This window comes from Amblyraja radiata, chromosome 1 (genome assembly GCF_010909765.2).
Source record: "Amblyraja radiata isolate CabotCenter1 chromosome 1, sAmbRad1.1.pri, whole genome shotgun sequence".
Classification (NCBI taxonomy): domain Eukaryota; kingdom Metazoa; phylum Chordata; class Chondrichthyes; order Rajiformes; family Rajidae; genus Amblyraja; species Amblyraja radiata.
In genome coordinates, this window is record NC_045956.1 from 25152311 (window position 1) to 25167946 (window position 15636).

The following is a 15636-nucleotide window of genomic DNA, read 5'->3' on the forward strand; positions in this document are numbered from 1 at the left end:
AATTGAATTGCAATCTAAGTCCTTTATGATGCCAGGAATTTATGCATTTGTGTAAAGATTGAATATTGGAAACTATCAGGATAAACGGCTCTAAAATTGTGGCCTGGCATTATCATGAAACTATTCTGCCTGAGCACATTTGCCTTATCAGATGGGAACCTCTTATGTCTTTAGAATTCAAGTCTTTTTTGAAATCAAATTAATACAAGGCCATAATTACAATATGCCTGAGGGCACATTCTGCAGAGGAAAATTAGAAAAATTAATGGAAGCAAATTATTTGGAGCCTATTTGGGATGTTGGAATGTGGGGTTATGTACATTCTTGATAACATAGGTTTAGACAAGAAATTGAGCTTAAATGAACCACAAAAGTCCACGATTGACCTTCCTGCCCAAAGATGTTTGTTTTATCTTGGGGGTCTATTTCCACACCTCTGCTGAGTACAGAGGGGCATTCCTGTTGTCTCATTGAGGCAAATGTCACCCTATCTATTCACCGGTTCCCATTGGAATAAGATCTCTTGTCCCTTTCTGAGGTTGCATTGCTTAGGGTTTTACTGTGGTGGAAATTCCATACATCCCAGCATCCAACTGTAACAGATGCATTGTGCAGGAAGGAACTGCAGATGCTGGTTATGCCGAAGATAGACACAAAATGCTGGAGTAACTCAACGGGACAAGCAACATCTCTGGAGAGAAGGAATGGGTGATGTTTCGGGTTGAGACCCTTCTTCAAACTGAGCGTCAGGGGAGAAGGTGTTACAGAGATAAGGAAGTGTAAGAAATCAAAGATGCAGATCAAGGAAAATGTAGAATAGTAGATGCTAGCTAGGAGAAGATGACAACAAGGCAGATAGAAATACAATGTAAACAAAGGGGCTGTCAGACTGGTCATAGAACTGGGAAGGGGGAGAGATGGACCAATCCCCCATCCTAGTTCTCTAACCAGTCTGACTGTCCCTCTGATTACATTGCAACAGATGTGTTGTCTGTTCCTGAGGCCTCACTGAGACAAATGCACCATATTGGATGATTCATATTCTCCTGTCTTTGGAGAAGGTCAAGCACAGCCAAATTCCCATCAACCTTCCTCAGCACAATGTAAAGAATCAGGTCCAATAGGATTTGGGTCTTACAGGTGCTGAAATGCATTTACAATTCTGACAGATGACTGGTGTAAATTCCAAAACTTTTGAGTAAGGATAAAATAAAATAACTTATATTATGTACCATATTTTGGTTCAGTTTAGTTTAGATGTACAGCAGTTTGGGCCTGCCAAGTCCACACCAACCAATGATCAGCATTAGACAGGTACATGGATAGGACTAGTATGGAAGGATATGGACCAAGCGCAGGCAGGTGGGATTCGTGTAGCTTGGACATGTTGGCCAGTGTGGGCAAGTTGGGCTGAAGGGCCTGTCTCCACACTGTATCACTCTATGACTCTATCAGCAGTTCGCCATAGTTCTATCCCACTTTCCCATTCACTCCCTACACATGAGGAGCAATTGAAAAAGGTTAAATAACATACAAACCTGCCGGTCTTTGAGATGTGGGAGGAAACCTGAACACCCGGATGAAACCGACATGGTCGCAGGGAAAACATGCATGGTCGAAGGTCATGATTGAACCAGGGTGTCTGGTGCTGTGAGGCAGCTTCAGCCAGTAACCACTGTGCTACCTCCGCTTACAGAAGGCATAAGATATTTTGTTTAGACATGATTCATTTCCAATTGCAAACAACGGGGAAAGTGAACTTCCAATTTTTATGAGTTTGTCCCAAGATGAGAAATCATCAGGATGATCAGCCCTCAATTAATGAGTTGCATAAAGAGTTTTATATTACAACATCAGATTACTTTCACAAAAGTCAATGCACATTGAAGACAATATTAATAAGATACCTGTGCAAGCAACATGAGAGCATCTCTAAAGTGCCCTGATGTTTCCGAATCAATATCCTCTTGAAGTTGTATGCCGAATTCTAAAATAAATAAAATTCAAATTATATTGCCAGCCAATGTTAATTCTTTTAATATATAATTTGCACAATGGGTAAGGAACATCTGTGGCATGATGTAACACTAGTCACCCAGAGTTCTTGAAATTAATTTGGAATGAGGTCACTTCTCAATTCAATAAATGTGTTCATGTGAGGACCAGTGAAATAGCAAATCAATAGAAACTTTTTTTAAAAAGGCAAAAGTTAAAAACAAGGGTTATATTTGGTCTGGCCTCCTTATAAAGTGTCATGATGTGAGAATGATTGACATTGGTGCCGTGGTAAAGTTGCTGTTTTACAGCACCAGAGACCCCGGTGTATGGAGTTTGTACATTCCCCCTGTGACCGCGTGGGTTTTCTCGGGTGCTCAGTTTTCATTCCACATTCCAAAGACATAAAAGTTTGTAGGTTAATTGTAAATTGTACCTAGTGTGAAGGATAGTGTCAGCGTACAGGGATTGCTGGATCGGTGGGCCGAGCATCTGATATCCACGCTGTATCTCTAAACTAAACTAAACTCAACTGTAATAGTTATTGAATTCAATAACAAATGAATATGAATAACTCAGTCATTAAGCAAAGATAAAAGTATTGCTATTTTGAATCCCATTAACTTCCAACAGTCCAAAAATCCAGACTACTCAAGCAGTGGTCTGTCATAGATCTGCTCTGAGATTGTGTGTGTGTGTGTGTGTGTGTGTGTGTGTGTGGTGTGTGTGGTGTGGTGGTGGTGTGTGGTGGTGGTGGTGGTGTGTGGTGGTGTGTGGTGGTGGTGTGTGTGGTGGAGTGTGTGGTGGTGTGTGGTAGTGTGTGGTGGTGTGTGGCGGTGGTGTGTGGTGGTGGTGTGTGTGGTGTGTGGTGGTGTGTGGTGGTGTGTGGTGTGTGTGGTGTGTGTGTGGTGTGTGTGGTGTGTGTGGTGTGTGTGGTGTGTGTGGTGTGTGTGGTGTGTGTGGTGTGTGTGGTGTGTGTGGGTGTGGAGTTGTCTTACTGCCAGTATCAAGTAAAGCATTAAAGACTTCTGTTGTAAATTGAAGACTCTCAAGTTTTGTGCAGACCTAGAGAACGTCAGTTTTTTTTGCATTGTCAATAAGCCTGAGAACAATGTAAGTCATTTTTTGTCTAAACCAGTTATCAGAAAAATATATTATGTTTTCCTTATGAACTTTAAGTTTATGAAAGAGAAAGAAAGAGATGAATAAAGATGTATAATAATTTTTATGTAGGGGTTCTCTGTAACATGAAAATTATTTCAAGGGTTCCGCAAGGGTAAAAAGGATGAGAAACGCTGCTCTAGTGTGTAACCTTTTAAGGTGCCTGGTTTAAAATCAGATGGAGTGATTTACTATGTTAGCCATTTTAACACCCTCATATAAGTAAAGGACGCAATCTGGGTACTCCTGTGATGTGTGAAATAACTCTGGCTCCTCGAAGGTTCTCTGTCAAAGCTTAAGCCAAGTGTATAAAGATCTGTCTGGCTACAGACAGAATAATACCCAAGATAATAGATAACATGCAGGAAAGAGCAGTTTGCTTGATGTGGGCTGGACTGAATATTCAACTCTTTATCAAAGGTGTTTAGTTCCTGAGGTATGTGTGGCCTGTAATTAATGTCGCCACAACCTATAGAACATCATCAAATTCATCTTCCAATCCACCAACCTCTGCAATTGAGGTTTTCAATATTCTAAAAATAATACTCCAAATTTTTTCAGAAGAAACAAACCTAATTGCTTAAAATGGACCAATCCTTTTTTGTTGCAAGGACAAAATCTTACGACTATGAAGCCATAACTCAATGAAACACCAATGAAGGGAGGTGCCCACTTAATAACCCCAATGATACACTTGCATCTACAGGATTCATTTTTTTTAAATGAGCTAATTAATATGTAGGTAGTGTTTTTTTGCAATTGGAGTAATTTATTGTAAGTTGGTATATTTAGTTAGATAGTTAGATAATACTTTGGCTTTGGGCTTGGTTTTCTTAGTTGAGTGCTTATCCTGGAGTTATAGCGCAAGTACTGTGTGTTTTCATTGTAATTGGGATCAACATCATCATAAGAATTACAATGGTTCAACCACTAGGCCACAACTATTTTCTTGTAGCACACAGTGGTGTTTCATAAATATGGTTTGGCTAGTGTCACCTCATTCCAAACTGTTATTTCTGGAAATTTGAATTGAAAGTTATGATTTGAATATAATGTAAAAAATACATTACGCATCATGTAGCATTCATTGATTGCGTAGATCTCACTGTTTGTTCTTGTGGCAAGAATTTCAATTAGACAGTTTTCATCTGTACCTGCACCCTTCATATGAAAAGAGAAAATAAAATAGTTCATCGAATACCCTTGTAAAGGTCTTACTAGATTAATAGGTCTGTGAAACAAATGCATTTGTGCCATGACATCAACTGAGAGATAATGTATTTTGCAACACTAGCAGTGGGTAAAAAAAAAAATTAATCTGCATTGATATTAGGATCAAAAATTGTATTTTAGGAGGGGCACAATACAATGAATATTATTATTGTCGGTGCCTTGCCTAACTATACCATAATAGATTTTGGGCAGTAGTGATTTAAGTAAAATAAATTTATCTTCACATGGATGCATGTCCCTTCATGGACTAATGGAGAATCCCATAAACACACCCCTCTTAAGTACTAATGTAAATCCATGACTCTAGAACCACATAAGGTACGGTTTCAGTCACAGTCACACACCACAAAAGCAGATACTTTGGCCCACCATGTTCTTGCTGGCCTCGACCCCCTTTCATATTAAACCCATTTACTAGCACTTGAGTGTTAGCCTTCTCTGCCTTGGTAATTCAAGTGCTTGGCAAGATATATTGAGTACACCTGACCCCACCATTCATTTAATGCATTCTAGATTGCAACTGCCTCTATGATAAATAGTTATTCCCTATATCCCCCTCAACCATTTAACCCTTACTGTAAACCAGTTTCCTCTTGTTTTAAACATCTGTGCTATTGTGAATATTTATCGCTACCACCTATTCTATCTGGGAAAGGTTTCTTACTATCTGTCTGAAAAGAGTCTGAAGAAGGATCTTGACTCAAAACATGACCCATTCCTTCTCTCCAGAGATGCTGCCTGTCCCGCTGAGTTATTCAAACATTTTGTGTCCATCTTCGGTTTAAGCCAACATCTGCAGTTCGTTCCTACATGTTTCTTACTAGTTATCTTTCTATGCCTCTCATAATTTTGTATACTTCTATCAGATTCCCCCCCCCCCATATTATTTTGCTCCACTGAAAGTAGAACAATCTGAACATATGCATATGCATAACTGAAATGCTCTGCCTCTTGCAACACTCTGAAGAATCTCCTCTGCACCCTCTCCAGTACAATCATGACCTTCCTATAAGGCAGTGGCCAGAATTGTACGCAGCTGTGGTCTAACCAATGTGATATAACATTGTACCATAACCTTCCTGCTCTTAAATTCTGTGCTGTAATGAAGACAGCTACCTTGTGTGCTTCCTTCACCGCCACATGTACCTGTGCTGTTATCTTCACTGATCCTTTAACTTGTCTATCCAGATCCTTCTGCTTTGTTTGGATGATAATGATGCAACTTAACAACAATGATGAGATACAAGGAATTGCGAAGGCTGGTTTGCCAAAAAAAGTCACAACGTTCTGGAGTAACTCAGTGGGTCAGGCAGTATCCCCACAGAACCTGGATAGGTGACTTTTTGGGTCGGAACTCTTCTTCAGACTGATTGTAAAGTGGGTGGGGTGCAGGTTGGGGGGAGGAGACAGCTGGAAGAGAGGTGAGGGCAGGACAAAACCTGGCAAGTGATAGGTGGATACAGGTAAGGGGAGTTTCTGATAGGCAGATGCCTAGACAAAGGCCAGAGATGAAAAGACAAAAATGTGTGAGATAAGGATAGTAGAAGTAAAAATTGTAAGGAAGGTGGAAATAGGTGGAAGGGAACGGGTTAGGGGGAAGGGGTGGAATTAGTGTGGATCCAGATGGGGCACAGGGAAGCGAGGGGGTGAAGAAAAAGGATGGTTTGCTTATTATGAAAATGTTCACATAGTATAAATTTTATTTCCTGACCACATGGATGACCCATTGCAAAATTAGTTGTGGAACATACATCATTCTAATTAGGGTGCTTGCCTCCCATTATTAGTGCATGTTCCTTATGTGAAAGGACATAGTCATCTTAATGATAGATTTAGGTCAGTTATGTTTCAATGCTTAAACTCCATTGGGAAATGTTTGTTCTGCATCATGTGATGCATCTGGAGATTCACATTATTTGATAGTGCAGATTTTCTGTTGCCATGCTGCTATATTGAATTTAAGGAACTTAAATGTTAATCAGAATACCGGACTGGCAAAACAATCATGTTGAATGTGTCTGCATATGCAGAACCTCCCACTCCCCTATTGTCAGTGCTGGCAAATTATGGTTAATAATGCTTATGTTTTAAGATAAAATATTATCTAAGATGCCCTCAGACAATCAATGGTAATCTAAAAGTTGCTAATATTATAATGAGGAAAGGACGAATATTTAAACTAAATGTGACCTTTAACCTACTTGAATAAACTTAATGGAATTTTTAATAATGACTTCAATGTTTTTGCAGTTACCAATTACTGTAAGTCTTTTAACATCATCTTGAAATTTAATTAGTGCCATGGAATTAAATTCATCTGGCCTGTCTGTCAAATTATAGCTTATTGCAGCAATGAGTCATGAAGCTAGGCTGCGATTTCTCACTTTGCAACATAAACAACTAATAATGCGAAATAATTTTTCAAATCACTGTTTAACTGCTGTGCAGAATTGAAGTTGAAAGTCCTTTTTTTGGTTCTGCAAGTAAAAATTAATCATATTTCAAACCATAGAGCACAATGATTTTATTTTTAAATGTGTCTTTCCATCCTGCTTAAGAGGGCGGCACGGTTGCGCAGCGGTAGAGTTGCTGCCTTACAGCGCTTGCTGCGCCCGGAAAACCAGGTTCGATCCCGACCATGGGTGCTGCCTGTACAGAGTTTGTACGTTCTCCCCATGATCTGCATGGGTTTTCTCCAAGATCTTTGGTTTCCTCCCACACTCCAAAGATATACAGGTATAAAATTGGCTTGGTAAATGTTAAAAAAAATTGTCCCTAGTGTGTGTAGGATCGTGTTAATATACGGGGATCACTGGTCTGTTTCCGCACTGCATATCTCTAAACTAAACTAAAGAGGCAACTTTTCTATAGCTGACTCCTATCAGATAAATTAATACATAAAGGGGCTGTCCCACTTGGGCGACCTAATTGGCGAGTTTAGAAGTGTTTGAAAAAAATGACATGTTGAAGGCCTTCTTCGACTATGTAGAAAACCACCTTCAACCTCCTTCGACTATGTTGAAGACCAGCTTCGACTAGCTACAACAAGTTACGACTAACTTCGGGAAAATTGGACACCAAATAGTGGAGAGTGAAGATGACCTCCTTCGATCTCCTTCGACCTCCCTTCGACCTCCCTTCGACTATGATGAAGACTATCTATGACTACCTTCGACTACCTTCGACTACCTTTGATTACCTACGACTAACATGCCGACCTACTACGACCTACTACGATTAAACTCACGAGTAAAAAAAGTATTGATTTTTTCCATGGCGACCTTTTTTTACTCGCGGGCATTTTTTAACATATTGAAAAAAACGGCGCGACCTAGCTGAGGCCTCGAGTACGCAGAGACCACTCTCGAGCATGAAGGGGAGTTACGAAGACCTCCTATGGCCTCATGTCGACCATGCTGCTAGTATGCATTGAGGGCAAACACGCAGATTAGGTCGCCCAAGTGGGACAGGGCCCTTAAGACTATCTGTGCCTACCTTACCTATTACTGGTCAAGAAAATATGTGATCTTGGGGAAGATTAAGTCATTATTCAATGATCAATTGGTTGAAAATTACAGCATGGAAACAGGCCCTTCGGTCCACCGAGTCCATGCTGACCATTGATCACCCATTCACACTAGTTTGGTAATCCCACTGCACCACTTTCTACACATTAAACGGCAATTTACAAAGGCCAATTAAGCTACAAACCCGTACATCTTTTATGATGTGGGAGGGAAACAGGAGCGCCCGGAGGAAATGAATGTGGTCACAGGGAGAACATGTAAACTCCACACACACAGCAGCGGAAGTCAGGATTGAACCTGGGTCCCTGGTGCTGTGAGACAGTAGCTCAACCCGCTGCACCACTGTGCTGACCTCTTCACACGATAGTCACGCCACATCCTCCTGGGGCGAGCAAAGCTGTGTGAACCCCTGCGCTGGTGAGTGCACATTTTTTGTAACAAGATCAGCTCCATTTATGAAATTTGCTTTTGTGATTGTTTTGAGCCGCAATCATTCTGGAACATTCTGTGTGCCTGCCTCGTTTACAGTAAAGGTACATTTCCAGTGTCAAGACCATTTGGGTCAGGGAAATGAGACATTCATTGCTTAGAGCTACATACTGTTTTTTTTTTTGATAGCAATCCATCTGGAACGCAGAAGGACCTTTCTGGTAGGTACAGGACTCAATGTAATGTGATTGCATATCAGCTCCAGCGTGCGACCAAGCAATTCCTCATTCCAATTCAGATCTGTCCTCTTCCACCTCGAACAGTTTAGTTTAGTTTGGAAAACAGGCCCTTCGGCCCACCAAGTCTGCACCGACTAGCGATCAAATCCCTGCACATTAACACTACCTTACACACACTAGGGATAATTTTTTGTTTTACAATTATACATTTATACCATGCCTATTAACCTACAAAACTGTACATCTTTGGAGTGTGGAGGAAACTGAAGATCTCGGAGAAAACCCATGCAGATCACGGGAATCCGTACAGACAGCACTTGTAGTCGGGATCAAACCCGGGTCTCCGGCGCTGTAAGGCAGTAGCTCTACCGCTACTTCACCGTGCTGCCCTATTTTTGCACGTCTTATTTGGACATGAAAAAAATTGAATTATTGTTTAAATACTGGTAGTTTAGTTGTGGAATACAACACTTAACAACACACAGAGTGGGTGTACTGGAGGGTTCGGTTTTCTTTTATCTTACTGATCCACAATATCGTGTTTTTATTCCACGTTATTTAATCTTACTGTTTCAAAGTAATTTCTAACTCAGAGGTTTTTGTTTTTTGGTTAAGTATATTTCATTTGCTTACTTATTTAAATACTTAAAATGTTTAACATGTCTCTAAATAGAGAGAGATATAAAATCAAATCAAAAGGCTTTGACAGCAAGCTATCAGGGCATCCAGAGGCATCAGAATCCACCTCTTGGGAAGTCGATACTGCAATCTGCATTGGACTCACAAGACTGCAGAAAGTAAATGTAACCGTGGGAATAGAGCAGGCAGCAGGTCAGGTATTTCAACCATTTCAAATTAACTGCTGAGTACTCAAGTGTGGCTCTACCAGATTTTCAGATATTTGCTGACAGGAGCAAGGCCTGTTACAGGGAATGTGGTTGGAAAATTACCGTCGCAATTTTAAGCATTGGAAAGCAAAGATTATCCCAAAAAAAACAAATGTGGATATAACCAAAAAAACAATGGTACATGTGGTTTTCCTATTCAAACTTCAGCCAGCTTTGAAAGATCTAAATTTAGTCAATGTCGCATTCGGTGTGATTTCAAGATTTTAACAGCAATATGGACAGCAAAATTCATTTTTTCTTCTTTTTATACTGTCTATAACTTACATTTCTGATCTTTAGCTGAGAAGTACATTATTGAATTCAAACTTTGGCCGTGTAAATATTTCTTATATATATGTATAAATATATGCTATTAAATATATATATATATATATATATATATATATACACACACACACATATATATATATATATATATATATATTTTTTTTTTTATTTTTATTTTTTTTTATTTTATATCTCTATGTATATAAAATTGTATCTAAATTTTTCTCTTTTCTTGATATAAATCTATTTCTTTCGTGCTTCAGTTGAAGTTGAGAAGGTTGTAAAGCAATCCCATTTTAGATCATTGGTTTGGTTCTTTGGCTTTTTAAGTTCAGAAGTTCATGGAGTTAACCATCTATCCCAATAAACAATATGGTCCTTTTGCTTCTAACATGGTGTATCTTCCAGAATTTCTCCCATCTTTTTGTTTCCCTCCACCCTCCTCCCATCTTCATTTAAGCACCTCTCTCCCACTGTTGAACACAGGAGATGCTGGAATCTAGATACATAATATACATTAAAAAAATTAAATAATTGGCTGGGAAGGTTGATAATAATTAACTTTGACACAAAAATATATCATTTGGAACTGATGAATAACTATTGTGCAGAAAGCAGGTGAAATAATAATTTCAAATCAAAGTTATTGTTTTGCCTTATTATCTTTCTACTCTTATTCTCAATCCAATAGAGCCGACAATAACATGAACCCATTTCAACAAACATGTACTGCTAAATAAACATTTGTTTTTAATGAGGGAGTCGACAACAATATCCTTATGACAATATATAGAAACTTTGTGTAGTACCTTCATGGCATGTCTCAGTTCATGAGCATCAAAGAAAGCTGGTGGGTACATCAGTCCTACCATTACTTCCTTGAAATGTTCAGACAATTTCTCCTTTAGGTCAGTAATCAGATCCTGTATTTGAAGGAAGAAAATATTCTTATTCAGGAATGATAGATAGTTACAGCCAAGCACACCAAATCCATGCTTCTAACGTTTGATTAATTTTCAGTGAAATAAACCATCCATTGCTTTTTAGTTTAGTTTAGAGATACAGCGTGGACACAGGCTCTTCAGCTCACCGAGTCCACACCGACCAGCAATCCCCGCACATTAACACTATCCTACACGCACTAGGGACAATTTATACTTATACCAAGCCAATTCACTTGCAAACCTGGACATCTTTGGAGTGTGGGAGGAAACCGAAGATCTCAGAGAAATCCCACGGGGATTACGTAAAACTCCGTACAGACAGCACCCATAGTCGGGATTGAACCCGGGTCTCCGGAGGCCTAAGCACATTGAGCATTATTAACAATCCAGCAGTTTCAATTACACCTTAAATTATACTTATATTTTTAGCACGTTAAATTAGGAAGACTGCAACGAGTTATTCGATCATATGGATAAGCTGCTTCAAACAATAATAAACCAGTAGTAATAACATAATGCCAAAGAAAAGATTGCAAACAAGGATGAAATAAGCACAATTAAGAACCAGTGGAAGCTGTTTTTGTTTTCCTTGAACCTCTAACTATATATACAGGGCAGGAAACTTTTTTAAATGGATCTGTTGTTTCCTATCATTCAAAATGTGACAAAATAATTAAAGGAGCTGATGTAGGAGAAGGCTTTACTGTAAGACTGCCAAACAGTGCTCCAATTAAATAGCACTATAGAACTGTGTCTTTCCATTCTGCAGCGAAGGGGAAGGGCAGTATAGATATTAGCTATGAAATAACAGTCAAATCAGGGTAAAGTCAATTTCAAAGCATCTCATTGTGTGAAGTGTGATGAAGAGTGAAAACATAGCAGCGCATTTCAGAAATCCGTGTGACTGCCTGAGGAACAGCAATTAATAACCAACTCGTTCCCCATTTTCTCGTGCTTTCTCATTGAAATATTGCAATACAGAATGAAAGCTTTCTGATTCAGCTTTAATGAATTTTACAAAAAAACATGCGTTAGATTTTATTCATGTTGACGAACAGGTGATAATGAATTAACACATCAACATCTTAGAGAGATACATCGTGTGATAGAGTTCCATCTTTTTTTCATTTTGTCAGCTTGGCTCAGGTTGGCAATCCTATTTTTGAAAATTATAGATTAAATTATGCTCTTAGAATTGAAACTGATGATGCAAGTTGACGTTGATGAGCAATACCAAAGGACGTGTTGCATTCTTGGAAGTACTGAATTTTGGATAGGAAGAGAATCTGTCTACCTGGGTGAGGAAGAGCCTGGAGGCCTTTTATTTGCAAGATGAATGTTACCTTTCAGTCAATATCGTAGTAGAATGTGACTATGCAAGTGGAGAATAGCAGCTGTCTCTTCCTCTATAACCATAACCTCTGTACTGCAATGATAGTTTATTGCAAAAATGTGCTTTGAGATATTTCATAAAAATAAATGTACATTATTTATTGAAGAGGATGAGGTACTGCAATTTTGAAAAACATCATTTGTAAACATTATATCACAGAAAAATAGGACCTCTGTCATTCCGTGAGACTATGGCTGATCATCCATTTGAAATTCCTTTGGTGCTAGAAATTTATCCATCTCATTCTTAAATGATTCTCTGCAGTATTGGACTTTGTTGATCTTGGAAAAAAATACTCCTCAACTCAGTCCTAAGTGTCTTATGTCTTAACATCCTAAGGCCTTATATTAATGTACCAGTAAAGCTGCAGCAAATCCTTGTTTTATTCTTAGTACAAACGTTCTTGACGCTTGCCTTTAACCTTTGATTATAGTTATTCCAGACAGTGGAAACATTGAGTATGTCTGGCCCTATCAAAAATTTGTAAGTTTCAATTAGTTCACCACTTATTCTAAATTCCCAAGAATAAAAGCCTAGTTAAACCTAATCTCTCCACATATGTCCCACCATCCCTGAAATCAGACTGACTAACCAACATTATGCAAAAGAAGCACATACAGAAAAGTTGCCATATCCACCTTAGGGCTGTACAATATGCCAAAGTGGTTTCAGTGTAGAATAAACAAAAAAATGTATACAATAAGTGCACAAACATATAGCAGCAATTAAAAAGCCACAGTAAGAAGAAAAAGATATGGGGAATCAGGAAAAAAACCCAGGATGTCCCCATTCTGCAGATGAGCAAGGATAAAAATGCAAAGAAGCCATCCTTGTGTGTGAATGACAATTTCATGGAAAAAACCACAAGCCAATTAGCTGGAAATGGAGGAGGCATTATGATGACAACCCACGACAGCACCTACAACAGGAGACGACAGGCAATGTCAGGCAACGTCAAGCCCACTGTCGCCGCAAGGTTTTGAACATTTCAAAATCCAGCAGTGACAAGAAAAAAGAGACGACATTTGCGGAGAAAGCTCACGACAACACAGGCGTCAGCCCGCGTCACGCCGCGTCATGCCACGAGCATGAGGCTGTCGCCGAAAAAAGTCGCCAAGTGGGACACGGGCTACAGAGTGATACAGTGTGGAAATAGGCCCTTCGGCCCAACTTGACCACACCGGCCAACATGTCCCAGCTACACTAGTACCACCTTCCCGTATTGGCTCCATATCCCTCCAAACCTGTCCTATCCATGTACCTGTCTAACTGTTTCTTAAACATTGGGATAGTCCCAGCCTCAACTACCTCCTCTGCTTTTTCCACACATCCACCAACCTTTGTGTGAAAAAGGTGTGAGGACCAGTGGAGTGTGTTGAGGATGAATAAAAATAGGGTGGACATGGTTTGGCTCCTATTATGAGCCTGTGAGGATCTTTGAGCTTGCACAGGAAATCCAAACCTGCTGACAATCATACTTGGTAGAACAGAGGAAATGTGTAGGAAGGAACTGCAGATGCAGGTTTATACTGAAGATTGACACAAAATGCTGGAGTAACTCAGCGGGACAGGCTGCATCTCTGGAGTGAAGGAATAGGTGATACTTTGAGTCGCGACCCTTCTTCAGTAATGAGTGACGTTTCAGGTCGAGACTCTTCTTCGGTAATGTGACGTTTCAGGTCATGACTCTTCTTCAGCTTGGGTGACGTTCTCGACCCGAAATATCACCCATTCCTTCTATCCCAAGATGCTGCCTGTCCCGCAGAGTTACTCCAGCATGTTGTGTCTATCTTTGGTAGAGCAGAGGTTCCCTCGGTATTACTCATCAGAGGCTTGCAGTTCTGAAGCTACCATTTGGATCCTCTCTTAAAAAAAAGCATTGATAAGGCATTCAAGCAAGCAGCACATTTCCCATTCATAAGTGAAGTAAAATCATAAATGTGGCCCCCTAGCTGGTGTGCGTCCCAAATTTCTATTTTAAAGCGATCATTGGCAAGAAGGAAGCTGGTGGACTTTTTGCTTATTTGCAGGTTTGCCTGCGAATTCCATCAGCCATCTTTGGGGAATCAAACAGGTGATCTACGTCCCAGCACTGCACACTGTCAAATTTCTAAATGCGCATTGCCCGTTAATCATTGGTGAGAAATCCCTTCTCCGAAACCTGAAAAAAAATGATGCTGTTGGAAATAGACTTAACTTAGAGAAAAGCAAAATTGCTCCCGCATCTGGGCTTAACACCAGTAGAAAATGTGACCTTTGATCTTTTGGTAAGATTCTTGTTTGAGCTGGAGGTATTACTCCAGCAAGAAGCTCCCTTAAATAATATCTGCACTAACACACCTCATAATCATCTCAAGCATGTGTAGGAATTAATTACAGATGCTGGTTTACATCAAAGAGAGACACAAAATGCTGGGGTAACTCAGAAGAACAGTCAGCTTCTCTGGATGGAAGGAATGGGAAACGTCACCCATTCCTTCTTTTCAGAGATGCTGCCTGTCCTGCTGAGTTACTCCAGCATTTTTCATCTATCTTCATCTTAAGCATGATCTTCAATGAACTGGTCTGGAAAATATCTATATTTGTTTACTCACAGAACTATCAGCTTTTATTATATTTCTCATGAAACCACACAATGTGAAGGGCCAACTCTTGAGCTGCATGTTTGGACGTCTGCTCCACCAGACTCTACACTGTATTCACGCACAAGGATAAGTCTTCCTTGCATTTTCTTCCTTCCGTCTTGCATTCCTTGGTGGATGGTAGAGAGAGGCATCTCCTGTCTCTTCGGGGTGTCTTGGAATACTCTGCATCAGTATGCCTGCATCTGCATCATTGCAACAGTATTTTTGAGTTGGCCAAAGAGTGCTGCTTTTATTGTATGTTTGCAAAGGTGAAAAGGGCAGCTTCATAAGATTGTAGCTGCAAGGTCAAGTGGGCACTGCAGTGAGACACTGCAGATCAACCGATCAATGGAGATCAATGGAACAGCACACAGTGAAACTGACACAAGGGAAACCTAACTATGCCTTTCTGTGAATATCAGATTAGAAAACTGCAATCTTTATAAGTATTTTAAAAACATGTTGGGATATGCTTGGAAAGTTCCCTCTTTTGGAGTAATAAGCATGTGTTGTGCATAATGTCTATTCCGATCTCCTCAAAATTTTGTGTAGTTAGGCTTTGGCTTCAGTGCTGTGACATAATGCAAGCCAAACGTGCACTGAAGAGGGGCCTGTACATTCCCCTCAAGGGGTGCACGAAGAGCTTGTAGGTCTATTTCCATTATTGTACGTACCGTTTAGAAGTGAGATGAGAGTGTGTAGGAAGGAACTTGCGATGCTGGTTGAAACTGAAGATAGACACAAAAAGCTGGAGTAACTCAGCGGGACAGGCAGCATCTCTGGAGAGAAGGAATGGGTGACGTTTCGGGTCGAGACCCTTCTTCAATCTGCTGCTTGAAGTATTCTCTCCAGGGACGTGTAAATTATTTAATAGAAGTTTAAAGTTTGAAGTTTAAATCATCTTTATCATAACATA

At 39.8% G+C, this 15636-nt stretch overlaps 1 protein-coding gene across 1 annotated transcript in view; it reads right to left on the minus strand.

Moving 5' to 3' along the window:
• Window positions 1-15636, minus strand: part of anxa10 (annexin A10) — a 46937-nt gene that overhangs the window by 20059 nt on the left and 11242 nt on the right. Inside the window, exons 3-5 of the mRNA XM_033034139.1 lie at window positions 10569-10682; window positions 4227-4317; window positions 1908-1987 (exon numbers count right to left, since the gene is read on the minus strand). Of these exons, the coding sequence (XP_032890030.1) occupies window positions 1908-1987; window positions 4227-4317; window positions 10569-10682 (285 nt within the window). The remainder of the gene's footprint in view (window positions 1-1907; window positions 1988-4226; window positions 4318-10568; window positions 10683-15636) is intronic.